General features: G+C 41.3%; 1 protein-coding gene across 1 annotated transcript; it reads left to right on the forward strand.

Annotated features, from left to right (window-relative positions):
- The first annotated feature begins 3,720 nt into the window (after nucleotides 1-3,720).
- LOC311112610 (uncharacterized protein) lies at nucleotides 3,721-15,013 on the forward strand. The gene is made up of 2 exons (XM_084155758.1): nucleotides 3,721-4,224; nucleotides 13,971-15,013. The coding sequence occupies exons 1-2, from the start codon at nucleotides 3,918-3,920 to the stop codon at nucleotides 14,654-14,656; spliced, it is 993 nt and encodes a 330-aa protein (XP_084011884.1). The 5' UTR covers nucleotides 3,721-3,917; the 3' UTR covers nucleotides 14,657-15,013.
- The last annotated feature ends 9,771 nt before the right edge of the window (nucleotides 15,014-24,784 follow it).

A 24,784-nucleotide genomic window follows, 5' to 3' on the forward strand; every position in this document is an offset into this window, starting at 1 on the left:
TCGGGCAGGTAGCGTTCTCCTGGCATCCGCCAAACCCAGATTTGTCCGTCGGACTGCCAGACAGTGAAGCGTGATTCATCACTCCAGAGAACGCGTCTTCACTGCTCCAGAGTCCAATGGCGGCGAGCTTTACACCACTCCAGCCGACACTTGGCATTGCGCATGGTGAACTTAGGCTTGTGTATGGCTGCTCGGCTATGGAAACCCACTTCATGAAGCTCCCGACGAACAGTTATTGTGCTGACGTTGCTTCCAGAGGCAGTTTGGAACTCTGTAGTGAGTGTTGCAACCGAGAAGAGACGATTTTTATGCGCTTCAACACTCGGCGGTCCCGTTCTGTGAGCTTGTGTAGCCTACCACTTCGCGGCTGAGCCGTTGTTGCTCCTAGATGTTTCCACTTCACAATAACAGCACTTACAGTTGACCGGGGCAGCTCTAGCAGGGCAGACATTTGACGAACTGACTTGTTGGTAAGGTGGAATCTTATGACGGTGCCACGTTGAAAGTCACTGAGCTCTTCAGTAAGGCCATTCTACTGCCAATATTTGTCTATGGAATTTCATGGCTGTGTGCTCGATTTTATACAGCTGTCAGCAACGGGTGTGGTTGAAATCGCTAAATCCACTCATTTGAAGGGGTTTACACATTCTTTTGTATTTATAGTGTATGTACCCAGTAGGTCCCTCCGGTCCTCTGGAACTAGCCTTTTAACTATCCCAGAGCCTAGGACCAAGAGGCATGGAGAGGCAGCCTTTAGTTACTATGTACTCATCCCCTGGAATAGCCTGCTAGTGAACCTGAGGGGTGCTGAAATGTGGACATTTTTAAAACATCTTAAAACACAACTTTTTAGCTTTGCTTTACCTTTGGGTGCTTTTAAGTAATTCCGTTTTTATTGTTATTGTTTTGTTTTTTATCCTCTCATCTTTGTTGTGTAGTAAATATTTCAGTTTTTATTTTAATTGTTTTTTCCAGTGAAGCACATTGTGTTACATTCCATGTTTGAAATGTGCTGTATAAATAAAGCTTGATTTGATTGAGGATTATTGTGTTAAAAATACGTTGTGACAGGCTATATTGACACACACACACACAACCAAATAATTATTAAAATAGGCTAGATAATAGTAACAAAATACGTATCTCGAAGTAGACATTTAATTTTTCTTTCCATATGGCAACCCAATTCTATATGCTAAGCATCACTGATGGCTCACGCAACCGATTGTCACAGGGCTTTTGCAGCGCACTCACCTCGCTCACCAGGCCTTGCCAGTCACTTTCACTCCTTTTCGAAGAATTCATAATTTCGCAGCCTCTTCCAACACGCAAATGTCACGGTTTTTCCTGTATCAGTTGTTAGGCTACTGTGTTCAGCAAGGTGACTTCTCTTCATTTGACTCCTCCTCCGCTCCGCTGCATCTATGGCAGAGTTCTATTAAGCTGGCCCGGGTTGAACCAGCCTCTGGCATATCACGTGACCGGGAGAAGTCGGTGAGGGATGAGCGCACAACTCAAATCGAGGAGCAATCTGCGCCGCTTGGTTATGTTGTCAACAAGGCAGCATGGTCCAGCGTTCAGAAACATATATGACTTTTGTTTTGAGCTGTCGGACAGAGCGGGGTACCTGGCTCAAGCCCGTGAGGCAACCTGGTTCCATATCGAATGCAACCAACTTTCAGCCGGAGAAAAACACGCCTACACGGGCGCCCGGGCGAGATTAATCGAATCCCCTCTGTTATTACTCACGTCAGCTGTTGCAGGTGGGCGGGGAAGTCCGGGTGGGTCCGCAGAGGACGGAAATAATAAATTTCAATTTTATCCTAGGCCTATTGTACTGAGAGGGGTGATCAGCTTATATAAACAGAGAGCAGAGATGGAACATTTTGTCAAAGAGGATATGAGGAAGTCCTTGTAAGATATTTGATTTACCTTAGAATTAAAGAGACTACAGGGACTTGCTCTGGGGTTGCTCTAGCTGACTAAACTATTTTTGATGAACTCCTCCAATGGAGTGGAGCTGAGATCAGGCTTTGTGGAATTCAGCTCTGACTACTTGATTCGCCCAAGATCAATACTTCCAAAAATGTAACATTATGAAACGCTAACCTTGTACCTATGTTTGTCCTTTGTAGTTACATGCCTTTCTTTGTTTGCTGAAAGCCATACATTTTCAATAAACGTTAATCAAATACAACCACCGACTGTTTCCTTATTGAGATTCCATTGTCACGTGCATTTGCGCTGAGTTACCATCTTAGAGTCACAAGTTGTATTTGATGAAAGTTTAATGGCTGTGATAGGAGATAACAGAGGATGGATCAACAACATTGTCGTTACTCCACAATACTAACATACATGACAGAGTGAAAAGGAAGCCTGTACAGAATAAAAATATTCCAAAACATGTATCCTGTTTGCAATAAAGTAATAGTGCAAAAAAATGTGGCAAAGAAATTAGCTTTTTGTCCTGAATACAAAGCGTTACCTTTGGGGCAAAACCAACGCAACACATTTAAAAAAAAAACATTTTATAGTCATTTAGCAGACGCTCTTATCCAGAGCGACTTACAGTTAGTGAGTGCATACATTTTTCATACTGGCCCCCTGTGGGAAACCCACAACCCTGGCATTGCAAGCGCCATGCTCTACCAACTGAGCTACAGGAGGCCTACACATCACTGAGTACCACTCTTCATATTTTCAAACATGGTGGTGGCTGCATCATGTTATGGGTATGCCTGTCATCGGCAAGGGAGATCTTTAGGATAAAAAGAAAAGGAATTGAGCTAAGCACAGTCAAAATCCTAGAGGAAAACTTGGTTCAGTCTGCTTTCCAACAGACACTGGGAGACATTCACCTTTCAGCAGGACAATTACTTCAAACACAAGGCCAAATATACACTGGAGTTTCTTACCAAGACAACATTGAGTGTTCCTGTGTGGCCTAGTTACAGTTTTCACTTAAATCTATGACAAGACTTGAAAAGGGCATTCTAGCAATGATCAACAACCAACTTGACAGAGCTTGAAGAACGTTTTAAAGAATAATAGGAAAATATTGTACAATCCAGGTGTGCAAAGCTCTTAGAGATTTATCCAGAAAGACTCATAGCTGTAATCGCTGCCAAAGTTGATTCTAACATGTATTGTCTCAACGGGTTGAATTAATACTTACCTAATCAAGATATATTACTGTTTTATTTCCATAAATAAATACCAAAAAATGTTTAAATGTTTCTTGCACTTTGATATTACAGGGTATTTTATGTAAATCCATTTGAATCCCACTTTGTAACATAACAAAATCTGGAAAAATTCAAGGGGTGAATACTTTCTGTAGGCAGTATTGTTTTAGACCAAGTGCGCACGCGCCAAATTATCTTCGATTTTCACATGTGGGTGGGGTTAAATGTCGAATGCCTGTCATTGGACAGCCAACACTTCCTGTCCCTTCAAAATAGGAGTTCACCCTTCGAACTAATAGCTGCCTATACCGTGCCACAGTGCCAAGGTGAGATTTCTCAATTTTACTTCAGATTTTATGAAATAAATGAAAAATACACTTCACTTTTTGTCTGGAAATAAAATAAACTTCTCTCAACTGCGTTACCCACTCTAGTCAGCAGATGGCGATGTGCGTCTTTAAGGCCATGCTGCTAGTGTGACGTATAATTTAGTGGACGGGACCAGACGCAACAGCTAACGGTAGTCAGCCATCTCGGTAGGTTGATAGCCATATAGCTGAAACATTAAAGCTCTTTACTGTAGACTGTTTTGGTGTATATTAGTCACAGTGTTTTAAACACACTGCTGTTGTATCTACTTACCCCATTTAATGTCATACTTTGTTGTTAGTCAGCTAAGTGGCTGGTTAAGTTTGCACTAGCCTAGCTAGCTAGCTATCGTCCCCGACCATGAGCTCACTCAGCTACTCTCCCCCTGCAAAAAAAGAGGTCTGCTGGACGGAGAAAGAGGGTCTGTGGCTGAACATTGTCGTGAAAGAAGAGATGGAAGAAGTGAAAAAAGAAGTAGTGGGTGAGGCTGTTACAGTGAAAGAAGAGAAAGAAGTTACAGTGAAAGAAGAGGAAGATGCGTTCAGAGTGAAAGACGAGGAGGATGTTACCATGAAAGAGGATACTGCAGTTCATGGAGTGAAGAAGGAAGGGGAGATTATTGTCACATTGAAAGAGGAGGACGAGACCGGTGATCTGATTAACACCAGTAAGTACCGCCGTAAATGTGTTTTCACTTTTTGATATTCAGAGTTCGCTCGTCAGTAGTTAGGTTTCCATCGAATTTGCAACAGATTTTCATGCGAATATGAATCAAATATGGGCATTTTCCCACCAGAGATGTTTCCATCAAATTTCAGATTGACTTGTTGTGGATAAAAGTCTGTGCGTGATGACGTAGTGCACATAAAAATACCTTTCGCTTTAAATTCCCATGTACCGAATAAAAAAATACAAGTTAAATGGGTTTCCATCGCATTTTCAACTCTACTGATGACTTCGTCACAAACATTTTAAAGTTATATAGCGAATATTATATTATGGACAAAAGAGCGAGATTATTTTAATTTGTCAAATGGCAGCCAAGCATTGATCATCATGTCAACCGAATAAGACCCTCGGTATTTATTGGAAATGAGCATCAAGCTCATCACCTTGCACTTTCACTACCCTGTGAAGTTCATCATAATTTATTTAATCAGTAGCCTAATAAATTGCATGCTCTCCTGAGTCATAGTGGGAGGACCACACACCCATATCATCACGTGACTCCAACTTTACTTAGAAATTATGGCTATTATCAGGGGTTGGAACCGGTTAAGGGAACAAAACCGGAAAATAGCTAAATTTTTTAAGGAACATAATCTAAGTTGGGAACGATAGTGATCTATATTGTTTCGGAACGAACCGTTATTATTAAAAGCATGGGATCCGGTTAATAACGTTATTTTACATTCCAGGCATTTTTTCCAGTCCCACCAAAAATGCAACAAAGCACCTAAGCAAGGCTCTCACTAGAAACATATTCCAGTGTCTGCCAGCAGAAAATGTTTGCCAGTGTGGGTGCGTGTAGGCTATTATATCAATATTTGCGCATAAATCAATATTGTCCACAGACAATTTGTGCATAATGAATTTTACCGACACAAAAGATCCCACTATGTCAAACGAACCATGTGTGTTATGATGTTACCTACCATATGCTTAACGATTATTTTACATTTTGATCCAAGACCACCTTTTTTACCTTTCATTTATCAGTGTCATCCCATTGGCCATTATGCCACACCGTTGGACAATACACAACAGGCATTAGGAATTTACGGTGAAAGCATATTAATGACACTTTCAGGAGTTTCTGACCACTGTAAAATGCAACTTCTAAATATTAGCAATGGATCTGCATTAAATAGTTTAAAGCAGGGATCATCAACTAGATTCAGCCGCCGGCCAATTTTCTTTTTTTCTTGAGCGGATGGTCGGGGGGCCTGAACATAATTACAAATAATTTGTAGACTGTAAATTGACCGCAAGAAGCCCAAACAGATATAATATTTGACTAAAACATAATAATTTCAAACCTTGCTTACATTTGTATATGATCACATGTGTCTCTCTATTATGTGTGGGGAATACTTGGCAACAGATTTCCTAAACTAAAATAACTTGGAGCTGATTTCCTGGTGTTTACAGTCTTATGTCCAACCATGAAAATAAATACATGTTTTATTTTTGCTCAGAAAACTTGGGCCAAATAAAACCACTGTTGGGCTAAAATGTGGACCACAAAGATAGACATGCTGAGTGCCCTTCCCTATAAGCGTGCTGAAAGTCGGTTGTTAATTTGTTTACTGTGAAATAGCATTGTATCTGGTCAAACACTTTTTTTCTCCAAAAGTTTACAAAGGGTCGGTAGCAGGCTGAGTGGTCTGCTGTTTGAAGCAGTAAAGGGTGCTTTGCTATTCGTGGGTAGTGGAATGACTTTTGCTTCCCTCCAGGCCTGAGGGCACACACTTTCCTGTAGGCTTAGATTGAGGAGATGGCAAATATAGTCCGCTACCGTTCTCAGTAATTTTCCATCCATGTTGTCAGTACCAGGTGGTTTGTCAATATTGTTAGACAACAATCATTTTTTTCACCTCTTCTACACCCACTTTACAGAATTCAAAATGACAATGCTTGTCTTTCATAATTTGGTCAGTTATGCATGCATATGAAGGTTCAGCATTTGTTGTTGACATGTCATGCCTAATTTTGCTAATCTTGCCAATGGAAAAAGTTAAATAGTATGGTTGGCAACATCGCCCCTGAACCCTGGCAATATCAGAGGGTTATGTGATGAATGAGCCATCTGATTCAATGAAGGATGGAGCTGAGTTCACCTTTTTTCCCAAAAGGATGGAGCGAAGTTCACCTTTTTGCACAACATTTCATTTAAGGTGCTCCAAAGTTTTTACTTTCATCCTTTATATAATTGATCTGTGTTTCATAGTATAGTTTCTTATTCTTTTTAGTTTAGTCACATGATTTCTCAGTACAGTACGTTTGCCAATCGGCTGTGCAGCCAGACTTATTTGCCATTCCTTTTGCCTTGCCCCTCTCAACCATACAATTCCTCATCAATCCACAGGGATTTAGCAGTTTTTACAGTCAGTTTCTTAATGTTTACAAATTAGTAACTGAATGAAGCAATTTCATAAATGCTTTAAGTGCGGCGTCTGGTTGCTCCTCATTACACACAACAGACCAGCAAATATTCTTTACATCTTCAACATAGGAATCACTACAAACCTCTTGTATGATCTCTTATGAACTAGTTTCGGCCCAGCCTTTGGAATTTAGGTTTTTCTAGATATGGCTACTATATTATGATCACTACATCCAATGGGTGTGGATACTGCTTTAGAGTAGATTTATGCAGCATTAGTAGAGATGTGATGAAAACACGTGGATGATTTCATTCCTATGCTGTTTGTGTATACCCTGGTAGGTTGACTGATAACCTGAACCAGATTGCAGGCACCGGTTACAGTTTTAAATATTTTTACATTTACATTACATTTTAGTCATTTAGCAGACGCTCTTATCCAGAGCGACTTACATGAGCAATTAGGGTTAAGTGCCTTGCTCAAGGGCACATCAACAGATTCTTCACCTAGTTGGCTCTGGGGATTAGAACCAGCGACCTTTCGGTTACTGGCACAACGCTCTTAACCACTGAGTAGACAGTTTGATTAAAGCAAGTCAATATTTTGGTCACCTAGAAAATATACCGCTCTGTTGAGATCACATACGCTATCAAGCATTTCACACATACACTACATTACCAAATGTATGTGTACACCTGCTCATCGAACATCTCATTCCAAAATTGCTTCCAGAGGCAGTTTGGGACTCGGTAGTGAGTGTTGCATACGAGGACAGATGATTTTTACGCGCTACGCGCTTCAGCACTCGGCGGTCCTGTTCTGTGAGCTTGTGTGGCCTACCACTTCGCGGCTGAGCCGTTGTTGCTCCTAGATGTTTCCACTTCACAATAACAGCACTTACAGTTGACCGGGGCAGCTCTAGCAGGGCAGACATTTGACGAACTGACTTGTTGGTAAGGTGGCATCTTATGACGGTGCCACGTTGAAAGTCACTGAGCTCTTCAGTAAGGCCATTCTACTGCCAATGTTTGTCTATGGAGATTGCATGGCTATGTGCTCGATTTTATACACCTGTCAGCAACGGGTGTGGTTGAAATAGTCTAATCCACTAATTTGAAGGGGTGTCCACATACCTTTGTGTATATAATGTATTATCCAGATACTTACTGTTAGCGCTCGGTGGTCTATAGCAACTTCACACAAGAATAGACTTTAGGTGAGGCAGGTGAACCTGTAGCCATATTACTTCAACAGCATTTGATGTGAGATCCTCTCTAAGCTTTACAGGAATATGACTGAATATTCCTGAGAACCATGCGTGGGAGAATAAGTAGGATTTGCATTCAGAACAACTTAAAATAATACAAATAAATGTTATTTGTGAAAAATAAGCCTAAAAAGGTTATCAGACAGTATACGTTTATGAATGGGTTATGTCTCCCGGAGTGACAACTGTTTCCTCTGGTGTGACACCATCTTACTGTCACATCATCATTGGCCATCTCAGGGTATATGGTCCATTTTTGGCATTATTGTTAACAGTAAGCCATCGATTTGATTTCACTGCAACATGTTTTTATAGTTCAATAGTACAAAAAATAAGATATTTTTCATATTTAGTGTCACATGGCGTCACACCAAAGGCAATGGCAGAAAAGTGTAACATTTTGATGAATATTTCTGATAGAGCTTAGCTTACAGACTTTTCAGGCCATGTGCTCCAGCAATGTCTTCTGTACTTCCTCATTGCAAGAGAACCCTCCCCTGCTCAATGGTGCCCAAATCCAATCCCATTTTTTTTTCTCACAGAATTGGAAATAGCATAAATTGGGGATTTTATTGATTTTTACATTTAATATACTTAAGTAAAAAATTGTAACAACCAATTCATGAATTATCTTGTGATCCAAGTTAAAAAACTATGTTTTTAATAATGTCACCATTTTAATCAATTTAAATTAGGTTATATTTGTGTTTGCCATTATGAACAAAAAAAAGTGACGTCGCGTCAACTACTCACAGTAGAGTACAGTACATTGCAGTACAGTACAATACAGTAAATTACCTAAGCATGATATGATGTCTAATCTTGTGTGCTCTACTGTACTAAACTGTACTGTACTATATTGTACTGACCTACTCTGCTTTTCTTTACTGTACTTTACGGTACTGTACTGTGTTCTGCTGTGCTGTAATGTGCTGTCCAAACTTGTGAAACAGACGTCTATGATTGGTTCAGATTTGACCAAATTTCTGTAACTGATCAATGTCCAGTGTCAGTCAGTGCTTACTGGGTGAGGGGGCTGGTTACAGTAAATGAGGGGACTTATGGGTAGGTGTCAGTAAGAGCCGGGAGAGGTAACATTAACTGAAGGTGCCATGTAGCTCAGTTGGTAGAGCATAGGGTTGTTGGTTCAATTCCCACAGGGGACCAGTACGAAAAAAAAGTATAAAAATGCTTTGAATAAGAGCGACTGATAAATTACTAAAATGTAAAAGGATATGTTCATCGTTCGAACCCTGGTAGGAGCATCGTTAACTCCAAGCTGTTTTCCAAAACCATTGTTACTAAAGGTGCACTTGAAAACGCTTGTGAGTTACAGATCTACTCACTGTGCTGTGGATATACATGGGCAATTCCACGTTAACAGAATGACTCTGAGACTCAGATTTTTCACTTTGAAGGTATGCCAAACAAAAACTATTGATTGCAAAGTTAAACAAACCATACAACTCTATACACAATAACTACTTTGAACAATTTCCACTGAACATTTAACAAAAATATATTTACTTGAAGAACAGTGCAGATGTAAAGTTTGGTAAGGCTATTTCCATGTAAAAGGACCAACACATGAGCACCAAAATGTGAAGTTCATAGGAGCACATAACATTTGGTGTCCAATTGAACCGGAGACAATATATATTTTTTATTAAGCCATATATACATTTTTTAACAATCTTCCATCCTAAAAGCAAAGGATTAGATTTCTGGTCAAACATGGAAAAGGGGTCTTAGAAAACATCTACCAGAAAAAGTCTTACGGTATTAGAAATGCATCAAAACACAATGTAGAAGTTTAAACCCTTGCCAACTAATATCAACATTTATACAGTGCCTTCAGAAAGTATTCACACCCCTTGACTTTTTCCACATTTTGTTGTGTTACAGCCTGAATTTAAAATTGATTAAATTGTGATTTTGTCTCACTGGCCCATATACAATACCCCATAATGTGAAAGTGGATTAATGAGTCAATAAGTGTTCAACACCTTTGTTATGGCAAGCCTAAATAAGTTCAAGAGAAACATGTGCTTAAAAAGTCACATAACAAGCTGCATGGACTCACTCTGTGTGCAATAGTGTTTAATATGATTTTTTGAATGATTTCCTCATCTCTGTACCCCACACATACAATTATCTGTAAGGTCCCTCAGTCGAGCAGTGAATTTCAAACACAGATTCAACCACAAAGACCAGAGAGGTTTTCCAATGCCTTGCAAAGAAGGGCACCTATTGGTAGAAAAAAAAGCAGACATTGAATATCCCTTTGAGCATGGTGAAGTTATTGATTACACTTTAGATGGTGTATCAATACACCCAGTCATTACAAAGATACAGAGTGATTAGAAAATGTAGGCATGACATGCCAGCAAAAAACGCTGACACTACACATCCAAGTATATCTGACCAAATTATGAAAGACAAGCATTGTAATTTTGAATTCCGTAAAGTGAGTGTGGAAGAGTTTTATTTTTTTGTCTATCAAAAATGACAAGCCACCGGGGTCTGACAACTTGGATGGAAAATTACTAATAATAGAGGACGATATTGCCACTCCTATTTGCCATATCTTCAATTTAAGCCTACTAGAAAGTGTGTGCCCTCAGCCTTGGAGGGAAGCAAAAGTCATTTCCCTACCTAAGAATAGTGAAGCCCCCTTTACTGGCTCAAATAGCCGACCATTCAGCCTGATACCAACCCTTAATATAATTGTTTGACCAGATACAATGCTATTATACAGTAAAAAAATTGACAACAGACCTTCAGCACGCTTATAGGGAAGGACATTCAACAAGCACAGCACTTACACAAATGACTGATGATTGGCTGAGAAATTGATGATAAAAAGGTTGTGGTGGCTGTTTTGTTAGACTTCAGTGCGGCTTTTGATATTATCGATCATAGTCTGCTGCTGGAAAAACGTACAGTGGGGAGAACAAGTATTTGATACACTACCGATTTTGCAGGTTTTCCTACTTACAAAGCATGTAGAGGTCTGTAATTGTTATCATAGGTACACTTCAACTGTGAGAGACACAAAAATCCCGAAAATCACATTGTATGAATTTTAAGTAATTCATTTGCATTTTATTGCATGACATAAGTATTTGATACATCAGAAAAGCAGAACTTAATATTTGGTACAGAAACCTTTGTTTGCAATTACAGAGATCATATGTTTCCTGTAGGTCTTGACCAGGTTTGCACACACTGCAGCAGGGATTTTGGCCCACTCCTCCATACAGACCTTCTCCAGATCCTTCAGGTTTCGGGGCTGTCGCTGGGCAATGCGGACTTTCAGCTCCCTCCAAAGATTTTCTATTGGGTTCAGGTCTGGAGACTGGCTAGGCCACTCCAGGACCTTGAGATGCTTCTTACGGAGCCACTCCTTAGTTGCCCTGGCTGTGTGTTTCGGGTCGTTGTCATGCTGGAAGACCCAGCCACGACCCATCTTCAATGCCCTTACTGAGGGAAGGAGGTTGTTGGCCAAGATCTCGCGATACATGGCCCCATCCATCCTCCCCTCAATACTGTGCAGTCGTCCTGTCCCCTTTGCAGAAAAGCATCCCCAAAGAATGATGTTTCCACCTCCATGCTTCACGGTTGGGATGGTGTTCTTGGAGTTGTACTCAAAGCTCTATTTTTGTCTCATCAGACCACATGACCTTCTCCCATTCCTCTGGATCATCCAGATGGTCATTGGCAAACTTCAGACGGGCCTGGACATGCGCTGGCTTGAGGAGGGGGACCTTGCGTGCACTGCAGGATTTTAATCCATGACGGCGTAGTGTGTTACTAATGGTTTTCTTTGAGACTGTGGTCCCAGCTCTCTTCAGGTCATTGACCAGGTCCTGCCGTGTAGTTCTGGGCTGAACCCTCACCTTCCTCAAGATCATTGATGCCCCACGAGGTGAGATCTTGCATGGAGCCCCAGACCGAGGGTGATTGACCGTCATCTTGAACTTCTTCCATTTTCTAATAATTGCGCCAACAGTTGTTGCCTTCTCACCAAGCTACTTGCCTATTGTCCAGTAGCCCATCCCATCATTGTGCAGGTCTACAATTGTATCCCTGATGTCCTTAGACAGCTCTCTGGTCTTGGCCATTGTGGAGAGGTTGGAGTCTGTTTGATTGAGTGTGTGGACAGGTGTCTTTTATACAGGTAACGAGTTCAAACGGGTGCAGTTAATACAGGTAATGAGTGGAGAACAGGAGGGCTTCTTAAAGAAAAACTAACAGGTCTGTGAGAGCCGGAATTCTTACTGGTTGGTAGGTGATCAAATACTTATGTCATGCAATAAAATGCAAATGAATTACTTAAAAATCATACAATGTGATTTTCGGGATTTTTGTTTTAGATTCCATCTCTCACAGTTGAAGTGTACCTATGATAAAAATTACAGACCTCTACATGCTTTGTAAGTAGGAAAACCTGCAAAATCGGCAGTGTATCAAATACTTGTTCTCCCCACTGTATGTGTTATGGCTTTACACCACCTGCTATATTGTGGATAAAGAGTTACCTTTCTAACAGAACACATAGGGTGTTCTTTAATGGAATCCTATCCAACATAATCATCATTCTGTTACCGGATGTTGATCCACTTCACTTAATGTAGTTCTATAACCAAAATAGATTTTTTCCAAACTCAAGGTGTCATATAACTGACACCCCATTCTTTCTGCAGACATGTTTGAATCTTAATTCAGAGTAGATGTTTAACAGAGTTTTTGGAAAACTTGGTCACATAAAAAACAGGGAGATTTTACCGTCATTCTGTTTGTTCTTCAAGTAAATGTTTTTGTAAAATGTTCAGTGGAAATTGTTGAGTAGCCCTTGTGCATAGTTGTATGGTTTGTCTTTCATTGGTTTTTGTTTGGCATATATTTTAATGGGAAAGATTTGAGTCTCGGCGTCATTCGGTTATCATGGAATTGCTCGTAACAGAATGACGATAATATCTACCTCAGTTTTTTATGTGACCAAGTTTTCCAAAAACTGTTAAATATCTGTACTTTAATTAAGATGCAAACATGTCTTCAGAATGAATGGGGTGTCAGCTTTGCAGTGCTGCGGATTATTTTTTGTGGTAACGAGTAACTTAACGTGTTAGTTTTTCAATTGAAGTAATCAGTTACTTTTTCAAATAAGCAAGTCGTTACTATGATATGACACATTGAGTTTGGAAAAAATCTATTTTGGTTATTGAACTACAGTAAGTGAAGTGGCTTAACACCCGGTAACAGAATGACGACATGGGTCCATGAGCTGTACTATACAGAAATGCATAATAATGAATGTCAATATCTTCATGGTGATGTATCCTTAATAGGTACACAAAGGTAGAAAAATGTAATATCCTCTTTTGCATGTTTATTTATTATTCTACACAATAGTTATTATTCTAATGAGCTCCCCCCCCCCCCCCCCATCAAAGTAAAGCTAAGTAGAGTACAGCACAGAACAGTAGATTTGAGTTCAGTAAAGTAGAATACAGTAAAGTATTTTATTGTTCAGTACAGAAAGTATAGTATAGGACAGTAGAGAATAGTTCAGTACATTATAGTGTACTGAACTCTACTGTACAGTACAGGCATAAATAATTGGCATACATTTTAAAGTGAGTCTCAGCGCAATTCCGTTACCGTGGAATTGGCCAATAGCAATAAAGCACCTCAGGGGTTTGTGGTGTATATGGCCAATATACCACACCCCCTCGGGCTTCATTGCTTAATTATAGTGCCCTGCTGAGCCTAAAAACATGACATTCCAAGAGAGCAAGATTAGATTTGAAGCTCTACATCATTATCCCCCCCCCCCCCCCCCCACACACACACACACACACACACAAAGGAGAGAGAAAAAACACCACGTTTTATTTTTTGTGATGAAATGTTGTGAAAACTAGCCTTCGGTTTTTGAGCGATCTAGTTTGGATTAAACCTCATGAAGACTGTTTTATCATGTGGAGGTTTCATTCAGGTCTCTGTTTAAATAACCTCTCCATTTGTCTTTGGCAGGAGAAAGACCTGACTCTCACCATGACAGCAGGAAGAGTCCTTCAGGGGAACCAGACCCAGAGACACCCAAACCAGCGAGACGACACCACTGTTCTCAGTGTAGAAAGAGTTTTACCAAGTTAGGGAGCCTGAAAAAACATGAGAGGACACACACAGGAGAAAAGCCTCACCACTGCTCCCAGTGTGTAAAAAGTTTTATTTGGTTATGTGACCTGAAAAGGCATGAGAGGACACACACAGGAGAAAAACCTTTCCAATGTTCCCAGTGTGGAAAGAGTTTTAATGACGTAGGGTACCTATTAATACATAAAAGAATACACTCTGGAGAGAAGCGTTACTGCTGCGCCAAATGTGGAATGACTTTTACCTGGTTAGGGAGCCTGAAAACGCATGAGAGGACACACACAGGAGAAAAGCCTTTCCAATGTTCCCACTGTGGAAAGAGTTTTACCCAGTTAGGGGGCCTGTATAGGCATGACAGGGCACACACAGAAGGGGATAAGACCTACCACTGCTCCCTGTGTGGAAAGATATTTAACCGGTTAAGGCATCTGAATAAGCATAAAATAATACATACACAGGAGAAGACATACCACTGTTCTCATTGTGAAAAGACATTTTCCCAGTTAGAAAACCTGAAATCGCATGAGAGAATAGAAAGGCTGTGTTCTGACTTATGTTTTTGACTGAGAATTTGTGTTTGTGTTTATGCCTCATGAAATCAAATGTTTGAAAGCTTGCTTGAAAATAGGCTTTAATGTTATTTTTTTGGGGACATTATTATATCTAAAATCAGATGTATTTATTTTTTATTATGAACTTTGATTGATTGGATACAAGTATAAACCCCTTAGATGTCCATTTTATGATTTGGATATTTTCAAATGTAAATGATTATGTAAGTAGCCTTGTACAAGGCTTGGCTATTCTAAGCCAGAAGGCTGATAGGCTCCTGCTCCTATCTCCTAATTATGTAGGTTGAAGCAGCTTGATGTACAAGTACAGTGAGGGAAAAAAGTATTTGATCCCCTGCTGATTTTGTACGTTTGCCCACTGACAAAGACATGATCAGTCTATAATTGTAATGGTAGGTTTATTTGAACAGTGAGAGACAGAATAACAACAACAAAATCCAGAAAGATGCATGTCAAAAATGTTATAAATTGATTTGCATTTTAATGAGGGAAATAAGTATTTGACCCCCTCTCAATCAGAAAGATTTCTGGCTCCCAGGTGTCTTTTATACAGGTAACGAGCTGATATTAGGGGCACACTCTTAAAGCGAGTGCTCCTAATCTCAGCTTGTTACCTGTATAAAAGACACCTGTCCACAAAAGCAATCAATCAATCAGATTCCCAACTCTCCACCATGGCCAAGACCAAAGAGCTCTCCAAGGATGTCAGGGACAAGGCAGGAATGGGCTACAAGACCATCGCCAAGCAGCTTGGTGAGAAGGTGACAACAGTTGGTGCAATTATTTGCAAATGGAAGAAACACAAAAGACCTGTCAATCTCCCTCGGCCTGGGGCTCCATGCAAGATCTCACCTCGTGGAGTTGCAATGATCATGAGAACGGTGAGGAATCAGCCCAGAACTACACGGGAGTATCTTGTCAATGATCTCAAGGCAGCTGGGACCATAGTCACCAAGAAAACAATTGGTAACACACTACGCCGTGAAGGACTGAAATCCTGCGGCGCCCGCAAGGTCCCCCTGCTCAAGAAAGCACATATACATGCCCGTCTGAAGTTTGCCAATGAACATCTGAATGATTCAGAGGAGAACTGGGTGAAAGTGTTGTGGTCAGATGAGCCCAAAATCGAGCTCTTTGGCATCAACTCACCTCGCCGTGTTTGGAGGAGGAGGAATGCTGCCTATGACCCCAAGAACACCATCCCCACCGTCAAACATGGAGGTGGAAACATTATGCTTTGGGGGTGTTTTTCTGCTAAGGGGACAGGACAACTTCACCGCATCAAAGGAACGATGGACGGGGCCATGTACCGTCAAATCTTGGGTGAGAACCTCCTTCCCTCAGCCAGGGCATTGAAAATGGGTCGTGGATGGGTATTCCAGCATGACAATGACCCAAAACACACGGCCAAGGCAACAAAGGAGTGGCTCAAGAAGAAGAACATTAAGGTCCTGGAGTAGCCTAGCCAGTCTCCAGACCTTAATCCCATAGAAAATGGGAGGGAGCTGTGGAGGGAGCTGAAGGTTCGAGTTACCAAACGTCAGCCTCGAAACCTTAATGACTTGGAGAAGATCTGCAAAGAGGAGTGGGACAAAATCCCTCCTGAGATGTGTGCAAACCTGGTGGCCAACTACAAGAAACGTCTGACCTCTGTGATTGCCAACAAGGGTTTTGCCACCAAGTACTAAGTCATGTTTTGCAGAGGGGTCAAATACTTATTTCCCTCATTAAAATGCAAACGAATTTATAACATTTTTTTACATGCGTTTTTCTGGATTATTTTGTTGTTATTCTGTCTCTCACTGTTCAAATAAACCTACCATTAAAATTATAGACTGATCATTTCTTTGTCAGTGGGCAAACTTACAAAATCAGCAGGGCATCAAATACTTTTTTCCCTCACTGTACACCCCCTGGTTAGTTCATAAAAATTATTATATAGATTTAATGGTATTTTGTATTTCTTCATTCTAACCTTGAAAACCTCTTGAATTTGATATATGATCTGGATATTGCTAAATGAATTAGAATTTGATTGGATAAATGATTAGGATATTTCAAAATGTATTTGATAATGATTTGGATATTTCAAAATCTAAATGATTAAATCAATGAATAGTGTGCATTTCTTGGTTCTAACTGTTAAGAAGCACAATATCTCAATATACAATAAACATGTTGATCATACAAAAGAGCCCAAACTCAGAGCGATGTTTCAAATGTTTACTCAGCGAAGATGTACCAGCTGAATACATACATTCAATACAGTACAGTGTCCATTTATACCCTTAACTCTCACCCCCTCCCTTCCACAAATATGTACTTTTTCATCACCCAGGATTTCTCTGCTCCTCTGCTCCTCCATGCATATTTTATCAGTCAGGAGAGGCCTTGAGTTATTGGGAGTAGACATTCCTGCAGTCCACTAGATAATTAACCCTCTCATACACAACGAGCTTAACCTAACACTACTTTCAATCTCTAAGGATATCTAAAAACAATCTAGTCATACTAAGATGATATAATGATATAAAACAGTAAAGATATAAAACAGTAATATGGGGCCTCCTGTAGCTCAGTTGGTAGAGCATGGCGCTTGCAACACCAGGATTGTGGGTTCGATTCCCACGGGGGGCCAGTATGAACAATGTATGCACTCACTAACTGTAAGTCGCTCTGGATAAGAGCGTCTGCTAAATGACTAAAATGTAAATGTAATATAAAAGTAATTTACAATCTATCATAACCTTGAAACCTCTTGAATTGTGTCGATTTATTTTATTGAGTTAATTTGTGTATTAGTCGTCAAGCTAAAGGTGTATGAAAATGTGATGTTGTTCTGAGAACATTGATAAGTTGTTGAAGTGAAAAACATTCACTACCTCATGAATGTTCCCATCAGTATTATTATACCATGTCAGAGAAAATTCTCAGTCATTGAAAGTCTGCACTAATCAACACATGCGTCTTTTTGTACGTTTTCGTGTAATATTATTATTTAATGGGGCAATCCACAGTAGAAAACAACAAAGCGTTCTAACCGCCCATGTTGCAGTAAAAAGCTTAGAGATGGGTGTGGAGAAATTCATAGACCGGTATGGATGCAATGACTAACCATCTATGATATCTAAATGATAGTTTTAACCATGTTTTGAGGCTATACAGTACTTTTTTTAATATTTAGTTTTCTAACAAACATTGGAGTAAAATAAGCTTATTTTGGGTTCTGATCGGGTACAACAGTTGAACTAAGCTCATGAGGCATTTATACAATGAACAAAAATATAAACACAACAACCAACAATTTCAAAGATTTTACTGAGTTACAGTTCATATAAGTATATCAGTCAATTGAAATAAATTCTATTGGCCTTAATATATGGATTTCACATGACTGGGAATACAGATATGCATCTGTTGGTCACAGAAATGCAGATATGCATCTGTTGGTCACAAAAAAGGTAGGGGAGTGGATAGGGCTGTGGCGGTCATGAAATGTTGTCCGGTGGTGATTGTCAAGCAAATAACTGCCGGTCTCACAGTAATTTACCGTTGATTAACTTAAACACATTTAGTATCTCCTGTCTACCATGCATAGCCTACAAGCCAATGATGCAGACCTTTGGAACATCTACATTTAAAAAAGTCTAATGCTTAATTTAGAGTTATTTATGCAACTTTAGTTGCATAAATATTATTTTTAATCAATTTTAAGGCTGCATGATGCGACTCTAATGATGATTTGAAAAAGTTGAATGAAAGGCATGAGCTCTGATTTGTTTCTTGTGCAGGCTGCACACACTTCATCAGTCTCTCATTCACAATTTGACAAGCACTTGCTAATATTCTCACCAGGCCTCGAATTTCCTGGCGGCATACCCCTTGTGTGGCCTTAATGCCCCCTAAAAAATCCATGTATTTTGCATCCAAAGTGGCCGTTCTGCCCTTGGGCTGAATATAGTAATTATAATTCCCTTCTCCCAGCTGCTGTGCTCCGAATCACCTCTCACTCACATGGCTCGCTCAGATATCTCAATTCTTATTAGCCAATGCCTGTCACGTGATCGGGTCCTTCTCACAGGCATCTCAGCTAAGAAGTAGGCTACAAGCGAAGACAGACCCATTGGGGACGCAACTGCGTGCATCCCTCTTATCAAATTCCCGAGGCGAATATTGAAGATGTTAGAAGAACTGTCCACATTTAGCCTACTTTTCGTCAGCCAACAAGATGAGTAGGCCTAACGAACAGCAAAAGCACTAGCCTATGTCAATCTACTATCCCCCATAGTACAAAAGTTTACCTATTCTATTGGTCAACTTGTCCTTCTGTGCAATAAATAAATATCCCAAACATACTCTTTGACAGTTGTGGGATGCGATAGATCCCAAATTAATACAACCACTCGCATAAAAAAAAAAGTTTTAAAAGCAATGAGGCTGATTCAACAGATCACAACGTTTTGCTTAAAATGTTGATAAACTATTAGGCTATTTCTTCACATTATAAGCGCAGCAATGCGCACATGGCAGTAGGCTATAAGCGTGAATGTTTCAAAATGCAATCAATTAGCGGGAAACCACTGTACTGTATGTAATGCTTTATTATAAAGGTGTATTTTTATGGTGAAAATTATCTTCCCCAAACTTGAAACTCACGCATTGCCTATGTATGCCAGTTAGGCTCTACACCAGTTGTAAAGCAGATTAATGTGCTTAATTTTAAGAAGTTATTTGGCCACTTTAGTTGTGATACAAACCTTATCAAAACATCAGAGCGTGCAACAGATCAGTGTCCTGTCTATACTCGTTCTGTTGTTGTTATGAAATAGTTTTAATTAAAATAGTTTTTAATCATGTCAACAGCAACAACATCTTTAACCATTGGAAGTTCTGATAGCTAAGGATTCCGCGACGCAGTTAGCCTTTTCGGCTGGGAACGCAAGTTTGTGTCCTGGATTCCTGCAAAAATATATATATAGTTAGCGGTTAGCCATCAAGCTAACAGAGCAAGATAACATTAGCAGTGCTAGAGTCAAAACACCAGTGGTATTTGTGTCTACGTCTGGGCTGAAATGCACTAGGTGCGAGATGATAACAACGTAAGAGGAGGAAAATAAGGTGAAACTGATAAACATAAATTCTTTGTCCTTTCCTAATGTATCATCATCAAGCAGCTTAGGGAAGAGATTCTCCGGCTTATAGCTCAGCTGCGGGAAAAACAAGATGTGCTTTCTAAGTACTTTGATGCAGCCCAGGCACACAGAATTTCAGTTCTGAATGCCTCCTACAGCCAAGGGGTTGATGAGTCGGGTGGTACTGACCTGCTCCAATCCACTGGACAGATGGTAAGCTCAACTCTGTAGCCAGTGGGAGACTGGACACTGGCAAGGCGAAGGAGGTCAGGTGGGAGGCAGTCTGGTCGGCCTCCATATATCCTAGAAGATCAGATCCAGTTATTAAACAGTTTTGCCCCGCTGGAGGCGGACATACCGGCCCCGGGAGTCAGCTCTGATCCTGGGAGTACACTAACAGCCAGCAGCTGTCCAGGGGCAACCTCCACAGCTCAGCCGGTCGCTGACCAAAGGAAACAAGGTCTTGGGCCCTCCTCATCTCCCAGAGGATTCCGACGCCATCCGCTGCTACTGGTACATGTGCGGTGAGTCAGGCTGGCATAAGTCATTCTGTTCCCTCTTTTCCTTCTTCATCGGATTCCATCACCACCACCATCGTTGTCGGCAGCTCGATGGTGAGAGATTTTGGCCTGCCTGCGGCCTGTGGGCTGACCAAGGTCCACTGTCACCCAGGCGTCCGTGTCCAAGACATCAACTTCCTCCTGCCCACAGTTCTAGCCAACTACTCTAATATTCGCACCATTGTCACTCATGTTGGATTTAATGACATTCGCTTTCGGCAATCTGAGGAACTGAAGAAGAACTACAACATTCTCTTGAACACCCTTGTATGCACAGGGAAGAGAACAGTAATCTATGGCGCCCTGCCGTGCTATAGAAGGGGTTTGGAACTTTAAAGCCACCTCGCTGCCCCTGAAGAAACTCTGCAAAGACAGGAATGTCTCTTTTTGTGACAATTTTGACTTGTTGTGGGAGCAACCAACACTCTTTAAAAGAGATGGGATTCACCCTAACCGCAGGGGTTCCAGGATTATCTCTATCAACAAAGTGAACTGCTTAAGAGACTGACAGTCTGGGTTTGGTAGCGCTCCAGTCCTCCCTGTCAAAATAAGCAACAGAGGACATGAAAATCATATTATATCAAATCAAATTGTATTTGTCACATGCGCCGAATACAACAGGTGTAGACGTTACCGTGAAATGCTTACTTACAAGCCCTTAACCAACAATGCAGTTCAAGAAATAGTTAGTAAATATTTTCTTAAGTAAACTAAAATAAAAAGTAATACAATAACAATAACGCGGCTATATACAGGGGGTACCGGTACCGAGTCAATGTGCGGGGGTACATGTTAGTCGAGGTAATATGTACATGTAGGTAGGGGTAAAGTGACTATGCATAGATAATAAACAGCGAGTAGCAGCAGTCTAAAAATCTAGGGGTGGGGTGTCAATATAAATAGTCTGGGTGGCAATTTGATTAATTGTTCAGCAGTCTTATGGCTTGGGGGTAGAAGCTGTTAAGGAGCCTTTTGGACCTAGACTTGGTGCTCCGGTACCACTTGCCGTGCGGTAGCAGAGAGAACAGTCTATGACTTGGGTGACTGGAGTCTTTGACAATTTTTTGGGCCTTCCTCTGACAAAGCCTAGTATATAGGTCCTGGATGGCAGGAAGCTTGGCCCCAGTGATGTACTGGGCCGTACGCACTACCCTCTGTAGCGCCTTAAAGTCGGATGCCGAGCAGTTGCCATATCTGGCGGTGATGCAACCGGTCAGGATGCTCTCGATGGTGCAGCTGTATAACTTTTTGAAGATCTGAGGACCCAAGCCAAATCTTTTCAGTCTCCTGAGGGGGAAAAGGTGTTGTCATGCCCTCTTCACGACTGTCTTGGTGTGTTTGGACCATGATAGTTTGTTGGAGATGTGGACACCAAGGAACTTAAAACTCTCGACCCGCTCCACTACAGCCCCGTCGATGTTAATGGGGGCCTGTTCAGCCCTCCTTTTCCTGTAGTCCACGATCAGCTCCTTTGTCTTGCTCACATTGAGGGAGAGGTTGTTGTCCTGGCACCACACTGCCAGGTCTCTGACATCCTCCTTATAGGCTGTCTCATCGTTGTCGGTGATCAGGCCTACCACTGTTGTGTCGTCAGCAAATATAATGATGGTGTTGGAGTCGTGTTTGGCCACGCAGTCATGGGTGAACAGGGAGTACAGGAGGGGACTAAGCACGCACCCCTGAGGAGCCCCAGTGTTGAGGATCAGCGTGGCAGATGTGTTGTTGCCTACGCTTACCAATTGGGGGTGGCCTGTCAGAAAGTCCAGGATCCAGTTGCAGAGGGAGGTGTTTAGTCCCAGGGTCCTTAGCTTAGTGATGAGTTTTGTGAGCACTATGGTATTGAACGCTGAGCTGTAGTCAATGAACAACATTCTGGACTAAACACACTGGCAGTGTGGAGTGCGATTGAGATTGCATCATCTGTGGATCTGTTGGGGCGGTATGCGAATTGGAGTGGGTCTAGGATTTCCAGGATGATGGTGTTGATGTGAGTCATCACCAGCCTTTCAAAGCACTTCATGGCTACTGACGTGAGTGCTACGGGGCGGTAGTCATTTAGGCAGGTTACCTTCGCATTCTTGGGCACAGGGACTATGGTGGTCTTCTTGAAACATGTAGTTATTACAGACTCGGTCATGGAGAGGTTGAAAATGTCAGTGAAGACACAGTTGGTCCGTGCATGCTCTCAGTACATGTCCTGGTAATCTGTCTGGCCCTGCGGCCTTGTGAATGTTGACCTGTTTAAAGGTCTTGCTCACATCGGCTACGGAGAGCGTGATCACAGTCGTCCAGAACAGCTGGTGCTCTCATGCATGCTTCAGTGTTGCTTGCCTCGAAACGAGCATAAAAGGCATTTAGCTCGTCTGGTAGGCTCGTGTCACTGGGCATCTCGCGGCTGGGTTTCCCTTTGTAGTCCGTAATAGTTTGCAAGCCCTGCCTCATCAGACGAGCGTCAGAGCCGGTGCAGTAGGATTCAATCTTAGTCCTTTATTGACGCTTTGCCTGTTTGATGGTTCATCTGAGGGCATAGCAGGATTTCTTATAAGCGTCCGGATTAGTGTCCCGCTCCTTGAAAGCGGCAGCTCTAGCCTTTAGCTTGGTGCGGATGTTGCCTGTAATCCATGGCTTCTGGTTGGGATATGTACGCATGGTGACTGTGGGGACGACGTCGTCTATGCACTTATTGATGAAGCCGGTGACTGAGGTGGTATACTCCTCAAAGACATTGGACGAATCCCGGAACATAGTCCAGTCTGTGCTAGCAAAACAGTCCTGTAGCGTAGCATCCGAGTCATCTGACCACTTCCATATTGAGCGAGTCACTGGTACTTCCTGCTTTAGTTTTTGCTTGTAAGCAGGAATCAGGAGGATAGAATTATGGACAGATTTGCCAAATGGAGGGTGAGGGAGAGCATTGTATGCGTCTCTGTGTGTGGAATAAAGGTGGTCTAGAGTTTTTATTCCTCTGGTTGCACATGTGACATGCTGGTAGAAATTAGGTAAAACTGATTTAAATTTGCCTGCATTAAAGTCCCCGGCCACTAGGAGCGCCGCTTCTGGATGAGCATTTTCTTGTTTGCCTTATACAGCTTGTTGAGTACGGTCTTAGTGCCAGCATCAGTTTGTGGTGGTAAATAGACCGCTACGAATAATATAGATGAAAACTATTTTGGTAGATAGTGTGGTCTACAGCTTATCATGAGGTACTCTACCTCAGGCGAGCAATACCTTGAGAATTCTTTAATATTAGACATCGCGCATCAGCTGTTATTGACAAATGGACACACACCCACACCCCTCGTCTTATCAGACGTAGCAGTTATGTCTTGCCGATGCACGGAAAACCCAGCTAGCTCTATATTATCCATGTAGTCGTTCAGCCACGACTAGGTGAAACATAAGATATTACGGTTTTTAATGTCCTGTTGGTAGGATAATCTTGAACGGAGATCATCCAGTTTATTTTCCAGTGATTGCATGTTGGCCAATAGAACAGATGGTAGAGGCGGGTTACCTACTCGCCGACAAATTCTCACAAGGCACCCCGATCTCTTTTCTTCACGCGAATGACAGGGATTTGGAGCTGGTCTCGGAGAAGCAGTATATCCTTCGCGTCGGACTCATTAAAGAAAAAATCTTCGTCTAGTTCGAGGTGAGTAATCGCTGTTCTGATATCCAGAAGCACTTTTCAGTCATAAGAGACGGTAGCAGCAACATTATGTACAAAATAAGTTACAAACAATGCGAAAAAACAAACAAAATAGCACAGTTGGTTAGGAGCCCGTAAAACGGCAGCCACCCCCTCCGGCGCGATTATTATATCTCAGAGAAATAGAAGTGCAGTAAATGTAAGTAACTTAATCTATGTTCCTTTAACTCTTAGCTTCGAGGGTATTGTCTGCAATAATCATATGTACATATAATTTAATTCCACTGAAACTGTCTGCCTTCAGACGAAGCCCACTGTGGGAAGCCCACTCAGTACCATTGACTCAAATGTAAATGTCACTGACATGTCTACCTCAGATCAGCCTCTCAGAATAGCACTGAAAACAAACAAGCAACCCAGAAAAAGGACTAACAATAGCCCATACTAACGTATGTAGCCTGCGAAACAAGGTTAATGAAATTGACAACTTATTAGCATCAGAAAACATTCATATTCTGGTCATCTCTGAAATACACTTAAATAATTAATTTTGATGATGCAGTAGTAGCTATACATGGTTATAGAATATATAGGAAATATAGAAATGTAAATGGGAGAGGTGTTGTCATGTACAGTACCAGTTAAAAGTTTGGACACACCTACTCATTCAAGGGTTTTTCTTTATTTTTACTATTTTCTACATTGTTGAATAATAGTGAAGACATCAAAACTATGAAATAACACATATGGAATCATGTAGTAACCAAAAAGTAATGAT

This window comes from Coregonus lavaretus (genome assembly GCF_964263955.1).
Source record: "Coregonus lavaretus genome assembly, chromosome: 39".
NCBI classification, from domain to species: domain Eukaryota; kingdom Metazoa; phylum Chordata; class Actinopteri; order Salmoniformes; family Salmonidae; genus Coregonus; species Coregonus lavaretus.

Excerpts from the sequence above, each read along its gene's own strand:
- LOC311112610 (XM_084155758.1), top strand. The coding sequence starts at position 3,918 with ATGAGCTCACTCAGCTACTCTCCCCCTGCAAAAAAAGAGGTCTGCTGG. Across the intron at positions 4,225-13,970 it reads CGGTGATCTGATTAACACCA|GAGAAAGACCTGACTCTCAC; the intron begins GTAAGTACCGCC and ends TGTCTTTGGCAG.